The 18,711-nt window shown below is 36.3% G+C and overlaps 1 protein-coding gene across 1 annotated transcript in view; it reads left to right on the top strand.

Annotated features, from left to right (window-relative positions):
• The window catches only part of AXDND1 (axonemal dynein light chain domain containing 1), a 154,917-nt gene that overhangs the window by 114,400 nt on the left and 21,806 nt on the right, over positions 1-18,711 (top strand). The window contains 3 exon segments of the mRNA XM_004372950.2: positions 7,220-7,419; positions 8,392-8,488; positions 16,678-16,794. Of these exon segments, the coding sequence (XP_004373007.1) occupies positions 7,220-7,419; positions 8,392-8,488; positions 16,678-16,794 (414 nt within the window).

Raw genomic sequence — 18,711 nt, forward strand, 5'->3', positions numbered from 1 at the left:
CTGTATGGTGGAAATACTATGTAATGGTATGCCACTCTGCATCGCTGCCTAAGTGATGTCACTTTGGCAGCATGAAATTGGCCATGGTCGAAGTATTTACACCACAAAAATCAGAAAATGCTACAAATCAGCCCCCATCTTGAGAACTGGTTGTTAAACATTTACTAGCACAACACTGGCTATAACCATTCTCTCTGTGTATCAGCTTTGTATGTTGTTTAAATGGAAATTGATTCAATTGATTGAAAATGGATGTGGCCATTTAAGAGCGAATTCAGAAAATATGAAATGAGGATCATTCAAGTTACAAGTGAATTTTCAAATAATGAAGAAATTCATTATCTAGAATAGGAGTTGCAAAGTCAGATGACTACAGGAGCAGCAGTTAATGTAAAGGAGTAAAGCAGGTACACTGTAGGAAAAATAAACTGCCAATAATATAATCAAACTATCAAAATTTTTACTGGACTGTGATCTAAGCATATAACTTACTTTAAACATGTATAATGTTGAAACATTTTTATTGGGTTTGCATTAAATAAATTTACTTGAGAAGGGTTGAAATCTGTATGATTGGTCATCTATATAGACATGTTGGGATGTTCCATTTGTTAAAAATCTCATTTTGAGTCTTTTAGGCTTTATATTTCCCCTCACATAGGTAGTACACATTTCTTATTAGACATTTCTTAATATTTTGTCTTTATTTACCTATTACAAAATGGAATCTTCTTATCCATTGTGTTTTCCAACTGGCTAATACTAGTATATATTGATATTTTTTTAAATTCGTTAATTTTTCAGTAATTTCAATTTTATAGAAAAGTTGCAAGAGAAGTACAGGGAACTCCATTATACTCATTTCCCAGTTTTACCAGTTGTTTACATTTTATCCCATATGCTTTATTGTTTTTATTTGTTGCTCAAGGGTTTACAATATGTACTTTAACTTACCACAGTTTACCTTCAAATGACATTATACCACTTTATGCATATCATAAGAGAACCTTACCATAATATATTTTTATTTTTCCTCTCAGGCCTTTGTGATATTATTGTCACACATTTTAGTTTTGCATATGTTATAAGCCCCACACTATGATATTTTTGTTTAGTCAATTTTTTTTAAAGAAATTTAAATAAAAAGAAAAAAACATATATTTACTCACAAGGTTATAATTTCTGGTGCTCTTCATTCCTTTGTATAATTCTGTTTTTACGTATGGTCTCATTTTCCTTCTGCCTAAAGGATTTTTTAAAAATGTTTTTTATAGTGCAGGTCTGCTGCTGCTGAATTATTTTAGCTATTATATGTCTGAAACTGTCTTTATTTTGTCTTTGTTTTTGAGAGATATTTTTATTAAATATAGAATTTGAGGTTGACAGTTTTTTTTTCTTTTAGTACTTTAAAGATGTTGCTTCATTGTCTCCTCGCTTGCATTTTTTCCTACTAAAAATCTGCTGTCATCACTATCTCTGTCCCTCCATTTATAACGTATCTGCTTTTCTTGTGTTGATTTTAAGATTTATAAGGTTCCTCTTTATCAGTGGTTTCGGGCAATTTGATTATGATGAGCCTTGGTATAGTTTTTTTCATGTTTCTTATGTTTGGGTTCATTGAACTTCTTGGATCTTTGGGTTTCTCGTTTTTAAAAAATCAAATTTGCAAACATTATAACCATTATTTCTTAAAATATTTTTCTTTCTCCTTCTTGCCTCTGTTTCAGGGACTCCAGTTAAATGTATATTAAGCAGTTCGAAGTTATCCCACAGCTCACTGATGCTCTTTTCATATTTTTTAAAAGTATTGTTTCTGTGTTTCATTTTGGATAGTTTCTATTGCTATGTCTTCAAGTTACCTAATCAATGTGCTGTTAATCCATCTAGTGTATTTTTATCTGAGTCAATGTAGTTTTCATTTTTAGAAGTTTGATTTGAGTCTTTTATGTATTTTTCTTATTTCTACATGTTCAGTCTTCCTCTCTACCTTTTTAAACATATGAAATAGAGCTATAACAACTGTTTTAATGTTCTTTTCTGCTAATTCTAATATCTGAGCCAGTTCTGAGTTAGTTTAAATTGATTGATTTGTCTTCTCAAAATGGGTTGCATTTTTCTGCTTTGCATACCTGGTAATATTTGCTTGGATGCCAGACATTGTGAATTTTGCCTTGTGGGTGCTGGATGTGTTTGTATTTTATAAATACTCCTGAGTATCCTTCTGTAATACAGTTATTTGGATACCGTTTGATCTTTTGAGGTCATGTTTTTAAGTTTTGTTAGATGGGCTCAGATCAGAATTTAGTCCAGGGCTAATTGTTCCCCACTACTGAAGCAACAGCTTTCTGAGTATTCTACCAAATTCCCATGAATTATGATGTTATCCAGCCTGGCTGGTAGAATAGGTACTATTTCTGTCATTGTGGAGCACCAGGCATAGCTACTTCTGAGTTATTTCCCCAATCTTGTGTAATTTCCTAACATGGCATATATTGATTAGTACTCTGCTGAATACTTGAGAGAGACCCTCTGAAGCTCTCCAGAATTCTCTCTCTGTACAACTCTGTCCTCTCTCTGCTTGGTTTCCTCCTCCCCATGCCATGGCCTGGAAATCTTCACAAGGCAATAATCTGGGGCAATCATAGGGCTCACCCCATTCATTTCTCATCTCTCAGGGATCACAGTCCTTCATTGATTGATGTCCAATATCTTGAAAGTTGTTGTTTTTTTACACAAAGAACGTCCACCTGGTACATTTGTTTGCAAACTGTGCCCTCCCCCAACAAGGTATTTTTGTAAGTGTACTATGCTAATTTTATTTTTTTTTACAGCCACATGTAAAAAAAAAAAATTGGCATAGTGGCATTTATGAAAATACCTCACAGGAGGAGGATGTGGTTGGCAAACAGACATAGAAAGTGCATATTATTTGTGTAAAAGTATGGTATTTTGCCTGGTTTGTGTGTGTGTGTGTGTGTGTGTGTGTCACTGTTTCAGGCAGGAGGGTAAATCCAGTGTCTGTTATTTAACCTGGCTGCAAGTGGAAGTTCAGAAAAATAATAAATAGGAAATTCCTATTCCCCAGCAAATATATGTTTTAATTTTGTCTGCATAATGTTGGCCTGCATCATGTTTGAAACAGTTTTAATTAGTTGGAAACACTTAAAAATTGGAGATTTCACATACAGATAGAATATAGATTTCTACCTTCCCTTGAAAAATAGGAAAATTCAGCAATATTGGTCCCATGTTCCCCTTTGGTAAAAATTAGCTGGAGCTGAGGATTAGATAACCCTCTAGACAATTCATATTCTCTACTCTCCCACCATTGTCCCCACCACTACTCCCTATAGCTGCTTATACTCTGAGAATTAGTGTCAATGGCGATTATCATACCTGGGCCTGTATCTCTATCAAAAGTGGGAAAATGACAGATCAAGAAAGAAGCATGTTTCAATAAAAAAAAAAAAAGAATGATTACATATCTTTGTGAAAGTAAAAGATGTTCTTTTGTGTTTAATTTTATTTTGATTTTAAATTTACCTATGATTTATTGTAACTCAAGTGTTGAATTTTCTCTTTTGTTCTTTCAGCTTAACAAATGCTTATCATGTTCTTCCCTTTTGGTTTTCTAATGCCAGATCTTTGCACATTTCATTATAATACTTGCCTTCTCTTCTTGAGCTGCCCATTGAAATTTTCTGCTCAGCTCTTTTACTTCATTTCTTCAATATATTTTAGCTACTCCGTGCTTAAGAACAAGCTTCAAAGTTCTTGTCTTTTTAATAACCTTTCACTTTCTTCATGCTTGAATTCCAGTTTTGAGTTGCAGTACTGAGGGATTCTATGGCAAAAAATTGAATGACACAGGAAGCATCAAAAGAAGATGGAAGGAATATACAGAGTCACTGTACCAAAAAGACTTTGTCAACATTCAGTCACTTCAGGGGGTAGCATATGACCAAAAACTACTGATACTGAAGGAAAAGTTCAAGCTGCCTGAAAAGCATTGAAGAAAAACAAAGCTCCAGGAATGGATGGAATACCGTATAAGATGCTTAAACAGATGCAATGCTCTAAGTGCCTACTTGTCAATGTCAAGAAATTTGGAAGACAGTTACCTGGCCAACCAACTAGAGGAGATCCATATTCGTGCCCATTCCAAAGAAAGGCAATCAAATGGAATGCAGAAATTATTGAACAACATTAATATCACATGCTAGTAAAATTTTACTGAAGATAATTTAAAAACCACTGCAGCTGTACATTGACAGGGAACTGCCAGAAGCTCAAGCCAGATTCAGAAGAGGATGTGGAACGAGGGATATCGTTGCTGATGTGAAATGGATATTAGCCAAAAGCAGAGAATACCAGAAAGATGTTTACCTGTGTTTTATCGACTACATAAAGGCATTTGACTGTATAGATCATATCTAATTTTGGATAACATGAAGAATTGGAATTCCAGGACACTTAACTGTGCTCATATGGAACCTGTAGATGGATCAAGAGGCAGTCATTTGAACAGAACAAGGGAATACTGCATGGTTCAAAACTCAGAAATGGTGTGTGGCAGCGTTGAAAACTTTCACTTCACTTATTCAATATGTATGCTAAACCAATCTGTAAAGCGTACCGTGTGAGGAAGAACATGACATAAGGATTTGGAAGAAAACTCATTAACAACCTGCAATATGCAGATGACACAGCCTTGCTTGCCAAAAATGAAGACGACTTGAAGCACTTACTGATGAAGGTCAAAGACTACAGCCTTCGTTGTGGATTACACCTGAATGTGAAAACAAATATTATTGCAACTGGACCAATAAAAAACATCATGATAATTGGAGAAGAAATTGTCAAGAATTTCATTTTACCTGGATCAGTAATCAACGTCCATGGAAGCAGCAGTCTAGAAATCGAATGACATACTGCCTTGAGCAAATCTGCTGTAAAAGACCTCTTAAGAAAGCAAACTTGTCAGTTCGATGACTTAAGGTGTGCCTCACCCAAGTCATGATCTTTTTTCAGTTGCCTTATATGCGTGCAAAAGCTGGACAGTAAAAAAAGAAGACAGAAGAAGTATTGATGCATTTGAATTGTGGTGTTGGTGAAGAATACTGAATATAGCATAGAATGCCAGAAAAAGGAACAAATTAGTCTTAGAAGAATGTTCCTTAGAAGTGAAGATGGAGAGACTTTGGCTTGTTTACTTTGGGTATGTCATCAGGAACAACCAACCACTAAAAAAGACATCATGTTTGGTAAAGTAGAGGGTCAGTGAAAATGAGGGAGCTCCTTAATGAGATGGATTGGCACAATGGACTCAAACATATCAATGATCATGAAGACGGAACAGGACTGCACAACATTTCCTTCTGTTATACATAAGGTTGCCATGAGTTAGAGCTGACTCGACAGCAACTAACAACAATGATTTACTGCATGACTTTGATTCCACCATTTGATCTCTCTATATAACTTTAAAATGAAGATAACATCTGTTTTTATTTATTCTATAGGGATGGTCCAAGGATTGATTAATACTTTATGTAAGCAAAAATGAGTTCTTTCAATGACAGTATAATCCAAGCCATTGGTACATGAAAGAACAGTTAGGAATTTATTTACTTTAATTGGGAAGCAGCAAGGGCATAGCTAATGAAATATGTAGGGGAAGTATCTTTGACTTGTGACAGAAGGTGGCAGTCTTTTTTAAACTCTTACCTCAGAAAGGCTGACCTTTTTCATAATGTGTTAATTCAGATATAAAATACGTTAATCAACATTGCATTAGATCATTAACAACCTTTCCTCTTGAATTAAGAGACAGGAAGTTTGGGTTTTAGTACCGGCTGAGCCCTGGTGGTGCAGTGGTTAAAGTGCTAACTAAAAGATCAGCAGTTTGAACCCACCAGCCGCTCTGTGGGAGAATGATGTGGCTGTCAGCTTCTGTAAAAACTTGGAAACCCTATGGGGCAGTTTTAATCTGTCCTATAGGGTCACTATGAGTCAGAATCAACTATACAGCAGTGAGTTTGGTTTTGGTTTTGGGCTACCAAGTTTGATTTTTATTCATTCATTCAACAAACATTATTAAGCACTTGTACTCTCTGTTAAGTACTATGTATAGCATTAAGGTATAACATATGGCCAATGCCTTAAAGAGACTCACAAAATAATAGGGGATACAGATGTATAAACAATTATAATAGAGATATGTACAAAGTACTATAGGAACATAGGGAGCAAGTTAATGCCAGTGGAAGTTAAAAAGTCTCTTCAGAGTAGATCATGTTTAAGCCTAGAAGAATACTTAAAAACTCCCCAGAGAAAGGAAGCAGAGCATTCAAAGAGTATGGTGTATCTGATGTTTGCATTTCATAAAGTTTCTGCATTTTATTTCTGGGATTCAGCTTCAGCAAACACTGTAATATGTAAATTCCCAAACTTTTTCAGTTCATAGTGCCTTCATGTCTCAGTGTTTTCATGGCACTCCTAAGCCAAAAGAAATACCTCACAGTTTGGTTTATTAAGCAGGTGGGTTCAAACGACTTAGTAAATATTTATGTCTTGACAACATACTAGCTGTTTGGAAAAATAAAACCATAAAGAAAAAAAACCTTTTATTTCATTCTCATATAATCAAAATTACCTACTAATGGGATGTGTATGCTTGTTGTACAACTACTGAAACTTTGGAATCAGATTGGACACCACCACCCTCACTTCCTGCTCCACATTGACTTTCTTCACACAGTACTTGTTTTTAGCACAGCAACTTCCAGTACAGACAGATCATCAAAGATACGGTGTCATCAAAAGGGATGTAATGTATTGAATGTTGAAATTGAGCTATCAGCTTCAAGATGATTCTGACAGAGGTTGAATATCATTGTATTTTCCTTGAGAATTTGAAATCCCATGGCATACCGGTGGTACCCTGGGATGCCTTGGTGTACAGTTTGGAAACTGAGGCTTTAATGAGTTAATACCCTTGACCAAGATAAAGAAGAGGAAGAGAGTAGTTTAATGTAGTATAATGAGCAAAAGAAAATATGGTTACACTAGCTGGGTAGTGATGATTTAATTTCATTAAGAACTATAGTGTTGTTGAAAGTTAGACACAAGTATGATAATAATTTCTATTTCTAAATTTGGTTTGTTTTTTACTGTTTGATTTATTTAAAATAGATCATTTGTATTTTTTTTTTAACAGATGGATGAATTGCATGTATCTATGGTCCAGTGGATGGTAAATTTGCTGATTATAATGGTACCTGACTGTACCGATGAAGACATTCTCCCAGTGTCTGAGGAGAAAAGTACTGAGACACGTGATATAGGAATCGCTAAGTTAGAGCTAGATGCAATTGCAGTGGCAAGAAAGTTGGCTCAGTACTGCAGCTATCTGAGCAGGTGAAAATATCTGGTTACTTTACTGCTGCCCTTTGAAGATTAAATGTGACATAAATCAGAGAAGAAAACCCTGGTGGCATAGTAGTTAAGAACTATGGCTGCTATCCAGAAGGTTAGCAGTTTGAATCCACCAGGCGCTCCTTGGAAATCCTGTGGGGCAGATCTGCTCTGTCCTATAGGATCACTATGAGTCCGAATCAACTCGACGGCAATGGGAAAGCAGAGAAAAGAAAGGCAGTGAAGTAGCTGCAATAAGAGGTTGCTGAAAAAACCTTAAAATAAATACTAGTCTAATTTTTAAACTAGCTTCGATACTGTACCCATTTGAAATATGAGAATTTGGCATCAGGATTATTTTGGAAATAATGTTAGCATAGGCGGGGTAGGAAGTGACAATGTGTGCAGGGGTAAGAATTAGTAAAAAACAAGGATTTGCTTGCATAAATAATTTACATCTTGCACTTCTACACATACTGGGGGCAGAGAGGGCATTTATGAAGAAGTTCGTGGTTTCTTGTGTAATTCCATGCAAAGTTGAATGTATTTTTTTTGTGTCCTTCACTAAATACCAGTCAAAACGTCTCTTTAAAAAAAAAAAAACAGAAACAAAACCTTATACATGAAAAGCTATAAGATTTTCGCCAAATAAAAATGGGGTCTGAAAAATTGTCATTTATTAACTAGAAAGGGAATTACCACTATAATTACTCCAGACTCAAGAAGTAGCTTTTGCACCTAGTAGAATCTATCCAATTTTTTCCTTCATTTCAAATCAGTGTTACCAGTGGCCAAGAGTGAGAGGAATGGAGGGGAGGAAGAGGGTAAGGGTGAGAAATTGGGAAAGACAAATTGTTCTCCTTGGTGAGTCAGTAGCTGAATTATCATGTTAAACTTCCACTGAGTCTGGATTTTGAACAGGAGAGGAACCAACAATAAATAGATCATACTATGTGTGTGTGTTTTTCCCCTCAGTTGTTGCAGAGGGATGGTAACAGCAATGGCTCTGAGTAAAGCAGCTCACTTACAAAAAAATCCTGCTAAAGACTTTCAGGAGCTGGATAATATGAAGGTAATAACTCTGTCTTCCCCTTAGTTTTGTTTGTTATTTATTTTGTATTGTTATTCACAATGCACTGCACATATTAAAAGTATACAATTTGATAAGTTTTAGAATATGCATGCACCCATGCAGCGATCACTACAATCAAGATAATGCGCATACCCAACCCCCAAAGTTTTCTTGAACCTCTTTGTAATTCCTCCTTCCAGTCTCATTCTGTCCCCAGGCAGTGTCTGATCTACTTTCTAACACCAGAAACTATTTTTCATTTTCTAGAATTTTATATAAATGGCATCATAGAGTATGTACTCTTTTTATCTGACTTCTTTCAATAAGCTTAATTATTTTGACATTCATAGATTTTGTTGCTTGCATCAAAAGTTCATGCTTTTTAATGCTGGGTAGTACTTCATCGTATGGTGTCTTAGGCTGGGTTCTCTAGAGAAGCAAAACCAGTAAAGCATATAAATATATATATAGAGAGATTTATGTCAAGGAAATTGCTCACACAGTTATAGAGACTGTAACATCCCAAGTCCATGGGTCAAGGTGAAGGCTTCTCCTGATTCATGTAGCTGCAGGGGCTGACGAACCCAAGATCGGCAGGTCAGAGAGCAGGGCTCTTGCTCACAGGCTGTGAAGATCAACAAATCCCAAGATCAGCAGGCAAGACAGCAGGTAAGTTGCTAGCTGAAGTCCCAAGAATCAGAGGTCAGACAAACAGGCGCTAGCTGCAGGCTCCAGAGTGAGCAAAATCACACAGCCTTGACAGAATGTCCACTTATACTTGATGCAGGCCACACACCCAAGGAAACTCCCTTTCAACTGATTGACTTACTCACAGCAGATCCCATCATGGAGGTGATCACATTATATCAGATCTCAACATGGAAGTGATCACAACATCATACAACTGCCAAACCACTGAGAATCATGGCCTAGCCAAGTTGACACACAATCTTAACCATCACATATGGATATATACAATTTATCCACTCCTTGTTGATAGGAATTTGATTGTTTCCAGTTTTTGATTATTACATTAAAGCCTCAATGAATATTTATGTACAAGTCTTTGAATGGATATATACTTTCATTACTCTTGGATAAATATCTTGGAATGGAATGACTGAGTCATATGGTACAAGTATGTTTAATTTTTTAAGAAACTGTGGTAGTTTGTCATTGTTGTTTAATTTGCATTTTGTTAATGACCAACAATGTTGAAAATCTTTTCATGTGCTTATCATCTATATATCTTCTTTGGTGAAGTGTCTGTTCATATCTTTTGTCCACTTTTTATTGGTTTTCTTTTTTTCTTATTACTGACTTTTGAGAGTTCTGTATGTATTCTGGATACAAGTCCTTTATCAGGTATGTGATGTACAATTTTTTTTTTAATCTGTGACTTGTTTTTTCTTCTCTATACAGTGTCTTTCAAAGAGCAGTTCTTAATTTTGATTCAATCTATTATCTTTTCCTTTTATGAATTTTGGTGTCATATCTAGGAAATCTCTGCATAACTCAGTGTCAGAAAAATTTTATCCTCTGTTTTCTTCTAAAAGTTTTATGGTTCTAGGTCTATGGTCCATTTTTAAGGTCCTTGAGTGGTGCAAATGGTTTGCTCTCAGCTACTAACTGAAAGGGTGGCGGTTTAAACTCACCTAACAGCACCATTTAAGAAAGGCCTGATAATATGCTTCTGTAAAGATTACAGCCAAGAAACCTCTATGGAGCTCAGTTATACTGTATAAAACATGGGGTCACCATGTCGGAATTGACTTGATGGCAGTGGATACAGGTATGATCCACTTTGAGTTAATTTTTTGTATATGGTACCAGGTATGAGTTGAAGTTCATTTCTTGTCATTTGGCTATCCAATTGTTTTAACACCATTTGTTAGAAAGAGTATCTTTTCTCTACTGAGATGCCTTTGTACCTTTGTTGAAAGTGTATTGACCATATATGTGTAGGTATTATTCTGTATATTCTGTTGTGTTCTGTTGATCTATTTGCCTACATTGTTGGTATTACCAAACTATCTTGGTTACTATAGCTTGATAATAAGTTTTCAAATCAGGTAGTATAAATCATCCAAATTTGTTTTTCTTTTTCAGTATGGGTTAGACTATACTAGGCCATTTGCATTTCCATATAAATTTTAGAATTAGTCATCAGTTTTTCCAAAAAGCCTGCTGGAATTTTGATTGGGATTGTATTTTATCTATAGGTCGATTTGGGAAGAATTGACATCTTAATAATATTGAGTCTTTGGATCTGTGCACATGATATATCTCTTCATGTATTCATTTCTTTATTTCTTTCAGCAAAGTTTTGTAGTTTTCAGTGTACAAGTCTTTTGCCAGATTTATTCTAAGTATTTTATATTTTGATGGTATTGTAATTGGCCACTCCAACTTTCTTTTAATTAACGTTAACATAGCATATCTTTTTTCAACCTTTTATTTTTAACCCGCTTGTATGTTCTTATTTAAGTGTGTTTCTTATAGGCAGCATATACTGTTGTTTTGCTTTTTTATTCAATTTCACAATCTTTGCCTTTTACATTTAATGTGAATATTGATAAGTATGAGTGTTGTGAGTTCTCAATAATCATTAAAAGTATAGAAACAGAATATGATCCAGTAATCCTGCTTCTTGGAATGTATCCTAGAGAAATCAGAGCTGTCACACGAATAGATATATGCACGCCCATATTCATTGCAGCATTGTTCACGATAGCAAAAAGATGGAAACAACCTAGGTGCTCATCAACGGACAAACGGATAGACAAATTATGGTATATTCACACAATGGAATACTATGCAATGATAAAGAGCAATGATGAATCTGTGAAACACCTTATAACATGAAGGAATCTGTAAGGTATTATGCTGAGGGAATTTAGTCAGTCGCAAAAGGACAAATATTGTATAAGACCGCTATTATAAGACCTCAAGAAAGGGTTTAAACACAGTAGAAACATTCTTTGATTATTACGAGGGTGGGCTGGGAGGGAGAGGGGTATTCACTAACTAAAAGTAGACAAGAATTAGGTGAAGGGAAGGACAGCACACACTACAGGGGAAGTCAGCACAACTGAATTAAACCAAAGCTAAGAAGTTTCCTGAATACAACCAAACACTTCGAGGGACAGAGTAACAGGGGCGGGGGTCTGGGGACCATGCTTTCAGGGGACATCTAGGTCAATTGGCATAAAAAAGTTTTTTAAGAAAATGTTCTTCATCCCACTTTGGTGAGTGACGTCTGGGGTCTTAAAAGCTAGCAAGTGGCCATCTAAGATGCATCAATTGGTCCCAACTGACCTGGAGTAAAGGAGAATGAAGAACACCATAGACACAACGAAAGTATTAGCCCAAGAGACAGAAAGGGCCTCATAAACCAGAGACTTCATCAGCCTGAAACCAGAAGAACTAGATGGTGCCCGGCTACCACCAATGACCGCCCTGACAGGGAACACAACAGAGAGTCCCTTACGAAGCAGGAGAAAAGTAGGGTGCAGAACTCAAATTCTAGTAAAAAGACCAGACTTAATGGTTTACTTGAGACTGGAGGGACCCCGGAAGACATGGCCCCCAGACTCTCTGGTAGCCCAAAACTAAAACCATTCCTGAGACCAACTCTTCAGACAGGACTCTTAGACTGGACTATGGGACATAAAATGATACTCGTGAAGAGTGTGCTTCTTAGTTCAAGTAGATACATGAGACTAAATGGGCAGCTCCTGTCCAGAGGCAAGATGAGAAGGCAGAGAGGGTCAGGAGCTGGTTGAATGGACACGGGAAATCCGAGGTGGAAAGGAAGACTGTGCTGTCACAGTACAGGGAGAGAAACTAGGGTCACATAACAATGTATGTATAAATTTTTGTATGAGAAACTAACCTGAGTTGTAAACTTTCACTTAAAGCACAACAGTAAAAAAAAGTATACATAACTGTACTCCCTATGTGCTTTATTATATATATGAATATATATGCATAGTCACATTTATGCACGTACATATGCATACACATACCTGTTGCAAAAGACCTCTTTAAAGTGTTAAAAAGCAAAGCTGCCACTTTGACCCAAGCCGTGGTATTTTCAATTGCCTCATATACACGTTAAACAAACAATTTCTTTTTCTTTTATGAGGATCAGCACACAGCTGGTTCCTATGAGGCAGAGGTTAAAGATATCCCAAATAGCCAACTTTTCCAAGCTGCTTCATCATCTCTAACACCAACTACTCCCTCCCACCTCAGTACTCTCCCTCCTGTCTTCGGGTTCCCTAATTTGTTGCAATGTCTCACAAAACTCACAAGTCTCACAGAATTCACAAACCGTATAAAGGAAATGGCTCACGTGGTTGTGGAGGCTGGCAAGTCTCAAATTCGTGGGTCAGGTGTAGGCTTCTCCCTGGCCCTCAGTCTCTGCCCAAAGGCACTCAGCTTTCTAGCTCTGTGGGCTGGGAATCCCACTGTGCTGCCTCCTGCTGGTCTCTCCTGCTGGTATCTCCTGGCTTGGTGATGGTGGGCTCTTCTCTGCTCTGGAATTGGCTCTCTTTTAAGGCAAAACTTACCAATCCCCTTGGTGGGCCACAATTATTTGTACAGCCCCGCCCAGTCACCTGGGTGGGAGTTACAAGACCATAGAGAGAAAGGCCATTCATCACACTGCACATGTGAAAGCTGGACAGTGAATAAGGAAAACTGAAGAAAAATGGATGCCTTTTAATTATGGTGTTGGTGAAGAGTATTAAATATACCATGGACTGCCAGAAGAACGAGCAAATCTGTCTTGGAAGAAGTACAGCCGGAATGCTCCTTAGAAGCCAGGATGGTGAGACTTCTTCTCACGTACTTTGGACATGTTATCAGGAGGGAACAGCCCCTGGAGAAGGACATTATGCTTGGTAAAGTAGAGGGTCAGCAAAAGAGAGAAAGGCCCTCAACAAGATGGATTAACACAGTGGCTGCAACGATGGACTCAAGCATAGCAAAGGAAGTGAGGATGGCGCAGGACTGGGCAGTATTTCATTCTGTTGCACATAGATAGGGTCGCTATGAGTCAGAACCGACTCGATGGCCGCTAATAACAACAACACGCATATGCCTATCTATATATACACATATATATTCACATATACATACTTACACACAGATATACCTACCTACACACATACATACCCACACATATATTTTTTGTTGTTGTTGCTTTGTTTCAAAATTATGCATGCCATAGCAGTTACCAAAAGGACCTTTTTTTTCCTTGTGTACATCTAACAACAACAACACATCTTAATGACATCATTTGCTTTCATCAGGCTGTCCACACTGCACCCTCATTCAGTGTTACCTTTTCCATCACCAAAAATATCAAGTGTCTACTGTCTAGAGTGAATTCCCCCTACCCTTCCATCCCTGGTAACAGCTAATGCGCATTAGTTTCTATGTATTTACCTATTCATGTCATTTCATAAAAATGAGAACATACAATATTTTTTTTTTTGAGTGACTTAGTTTGCTCAACATAATATCCTCCAGGTTCATCCATGTTCCAGGATGTTTCAGGAACTCATTTTTCTTTATTGCTTAGTAGTATTCCATTGTATGTATGTACCACATTTTACTTATCCATTCATCCTTTGATAGGCACTTTGGTTGTTTCCATCTTTTTGCTATTGTGAATAGTGCTGCAATGAACATCGGTGTGCATATGTCTCTGTCACTTCTATTAGATCTGTAGGGTATATACCTGGGTCACAGGGCGGCTCTACCTCTAGTTTTCTGAGAAACTGCCAAACCATTTTCCACAATGGCTGTACCATTTTGCATTCCCACCAGCAGTGGATGAGGGTTCCAATTTCTCCACATCCCCTCTGACACTTAACTATTTTCTGGTTTTTGTTTTTTATCTTAGCCACCCTAGTGGGAGTGTAATTGTATCTCATTGTGGTTTTGATTTGCATTTCTTTGATAGCTAATGACACTGAGCATCTTTTCATGTGTCTGTTGGCCATTTGAATATCCTCCTTGGTCAAGCATTTGTTCATGTCCTTTGCTCAGTTTTTATTGAGTTATTTGTCTTTTTGTTGTTAAGTTGTAGAAGTTTCCTATGTATTTTAGATATTAGACTTTTATTGGTTATATTGTTCCCAGTTATTTTTTTTTCCCAGTCTGTAGGTCGTCTCTTTATTCTTTTGATAAAGTCTTTTGAAGAACGTAAGTATTTAACTTTCATGAGGTCCCAGTTATCTATTTTGTTTTCTATTGCCTGTGTGTTTGTTGTTGTGTATGATAATCTGTAATTGAAGAAAATTAGGTCTCAAAGCATTGCTTCTATATTTTCTTTCAAGAACTTTATGGTTTTAGATTTAACAATTAGGCCTTTGATCCATTTTGAAGTAGTTTTTGTGTATGGCATGAGGTATGGATCTTGTTCAATTTTTCTGCATGTGGAAATCCAGTTTTTCCAGCACCGTTTGTTGAAGAGACGGTTCTTTCCCCATTAAATGTATTTGACTCCCTTTTCAAAGGCCAGTTGACCGTAGATGTTTGATTTATTTCTGGATTTTCAATTCTATTCCATTGATTTATGTGTCTATCATTAAACCAGCAGCAGGCTGTTTTGATTACTGTAGCTGTGTAATAATGTTTTGAAGTCAGGAAGTATGAAGCTTCCTGCTTTGTTCTTCACAATTGCTTTGGCCATTTGGAATCTCTTGTCTTTCCACATAAAAATGAGGATTAGTTTTTTCATTTCTTTAAAGAATGTTGGAATTTTGATTGGGATTGCATTGTATCTGTAGATCGCTTTGGGATTCAGTACTGTTTCTGATGTACAACAAGACATCATCCTAACCCTCTGAATTCAGAATATGAACTTATCTGTGACATTAACAAAGATGTGAGCAACTTAAAACCAACTAGTTTCTGTCTAATCTACTCCAACACATGATAACCCCATGTGTGTCAGAGTAGAACTGTGCTCCATAGGATTTTCAATGGCCGATTTTTGGAAGTAGATCACCAGACCTTTCTTCTATGGAGCTTTGAGTAGACTCGAACCTCCAACCTTTTGGTTAGCAGCTGAGCATGTTAGTCATTTGCACCACCCAGGGACTCTGTAGTCTTACCAATATAGGCTTCAGTTACCTTGTCTATAACATAAGGTGTTTGGATTTGATTTCAAAGATTTTTTTGGCTCTAACATTTCATAATAATTCCATAATTAAAAATACATGTAATAATGAGAGGAATATAAGGCATACTACTGTGCTTTGTGGTTGATTTCAAGGGCCTAAATTGGGTCATTATTTCATTACATGGTACAGTTTTATGATGGTTAAAGTGACCAGATTTCCTTTCCCAGAGACGATAATGTTTCCTTGTTTCCTCTGCTTTTACTCACTAACAAGAAATAATGTATCTTTTAAACACTGAAACCACATCTTAGCTGCTAGGAAATTTTGGTAAAGAAATATAGTTTTACTGTTCACTTTAGATGGATGAGTCCTGCTGTAGATCTTTCCTGTGTAACAATAGATAAGGGGTGAGCACTTTTCCAAACAGTGTTTCAAATCTTCAATCATTCACTTTGTTGGGGTTGTGTATGTCATATTTTGTAGTGGTTAAGAGCATGGATCGCCTGGATTAGAATCCAAGCACCATGCTTAACTATATAATAAAACCTTGGGCAAGATATTTAACTGTTCTATTCTTAAATATATTAATCTTAAAAGTGAGGAAAATCATAGTACATACCTTATGTTAATAATCAAATGAGGTAGTATATGTAAAATGCTTAGACTAGAGACTGGCATATCATTAAATGCCATGTAAGTGTATGCTATTATTATGCAGTCACAGTTGATACTAGTTGCATAAATTTATTGGGACAGACCATTTAGGCCTTAGTAAACCCAACAAACCTTCTGCATCTGGTTTTATAGTACTTAAGCATTTCTTACTCCATTACAACCCAGATTCCAAATCCTGTCAATAAGAGATGATGTGATTTAGATCTGTGTTCATAGATGGTTACCTCTGCACAAATCTTTGAAGTGAACTGATACAAAGCTAATTGTATGGAGTTATATTTAAAGGAATTGCACTTAGCTGCTCCTCAATGGGAATGAATGAATGAGTCGGTGTAATCTGTTTCTGCTTAGTAATTATCTTTTATCTCTTCACAGAGAGAATGTTATGATTGGATCAAGACATGTGCTCTTCTCCTTTCTGAACTCAAAGGCAGAAAAATAATGTTATTGCAGCCCGAAGAAGTAGAACACCTATTTGGAGAGGAGGTATTTGTCAAGAGTTACATTGTTCATTATTCGCATTCTTTCCTGTATTTCAGTAGGTAAAGGGTTCAGTGACTTTCCAATCATTGTTCTGAATCTCCATTCACTTACTGTATCAGAAGAGGGAAGGGGGAGAATTGGAAGCTCTTCTCCCTCCTAAGGAAGCAAATCATCCACTCATAAACACCTTTCTTTACTTTCTTAGCAGATGAGTTTGCCTCTTACTTCATAAAGGGAAAGAATGGCTTTCAAATGGGAGCTCCCAGCCACTTCCTGAGGCATATCCTCAGACTTATTTGCTTCTGCGCTTACCCTTTCGTCCTCTCTTCTAGTCTCCATCTTCCCATCTAAGGTTATTTCTTCCTTTGCGCACTTAATCCCATCCCTAATGTCCTCTCTCTTTTGTATCTTTAATGTCTTCCTCTTTAATGGTTCTATCTTATCAACCTATAAACAATCTATAAGCACGCTCATCTCTCCCATCTCTTGATCTTGTCTTCTCTACTATGAACTTTCTCATATCTCTCTATCACAATCACTGTTCTTAAAACTAAAATTACTGTAAGATCACCAATGATTCCTTATTCACCAGTCCCATATTTAACCTGACTTCTTTGTAGCATTTGACATTGTTAACCATTCACTTCTTTTTAAATCTCTCCCTACAAGACAATACTTCCCTGGTTTTCCTCCTACTTTTTTCTCTTCACTCTCTTGTTAATCTTCCACCTCTTCCTGCCTCTTAAATGTTGACATTCTGGCCTTGGTTTGCTTTCATCTCTCATTCTTCACCCTACACGTTCTTACTGTGTTAATTCTGTGGTTTTAGCTACCATCTATTTCCTGAGAATCTGAAATCATCAGATATCATGCACTTAATGGCAGTCACAAAAACTTTTTTTTTTAAATTTCAGTCTCTGAGGGAATTCATCTCCAGGAAATTCTGAAGAAGCTACCATTGCTATCAGAGCCATAAACGATACAGGTATCATCTGATGGCATATATGTTGATGCATTGGTCTAGGAGGAAAGTTTTTTTTCCTACATTTGTGGGATTTTTTTTAACACTAAAGAAACACCACCTTTAAAAATTATACACTTATAACAAATGCTTATTTTCCTTTGCTGCCCAGATCTTGGTCAGAGTTATTTTTAATTGACCAGTGAACAAAGCTTCAGTCGTCATCAACATTACAAATCTTAAATTATAGTACAGTTTTAGAAATGTAATGAAGTACCATAGACATGATCTTGGCTGCATATCAGATCTAGAAAAAGATTTTTGAGAACTTATGCAGAATCATAGAGTCTTGAGAACAAAAGGGATTTTAAAGATTATTGAATTCAACCAACCATCTGATGCATGAATCCTAATATAACACCCACACTTGGTTATTATGCCTAAGTTTGAATATCTGAGATGACAGAGAACTAACTACTTTCAGAGATAAACCATACATTTTTGGTACAGACTATTAAAGCATTATTCTATTAAAATGTATCTCCTTCTAGCTTTTTTTCCTCACTGGTAGGAAAGACTGGGTTGATATGAACAAGGCCGATTCGTTTTCCACACGATACTATTGCCAACATTTGAAAAAGCCGTATTCGGCTTAAGTCTATTTTTGGATTTTTTATTATTTTCCATTGATTTCTCTATTCATTGGTCATTTCCCATAATTTTAATTATTGAGGCTTTATGACTCATTTTAATATCTGATAGGACTGGCCTTCCCTATATTGATCTTTTTTCAGGTGTTTCATAGCTATTCTTGCTTATTTATTCTTCTATATAACTTTATAATCTAGCTGTAGAAAATATCTATTTTTTTAAAAACTGGGATAACATAAAATTTATGTACTAACTTAGAATAGACACGTTTATGATGTTGAATTGTCTTATCCAAGAATATGGGAAATGGGATG

This window comes from Trichechus manatus, unplaced genomic scaffold (genome assembly GCF_000243295.1).
Source record: "Trichechus manatus latirostris isolate Lorelei unplaced genomic scaffold, TriManLat1.0 scaffold00021, whole genome shotgun sequence".
Taxonomy (NCBI): Eukaryota; Metazoa; Chordata; class Mammalia; order Sirenia; family Trichechidae; genus Trichechus; species Trichechus manatus.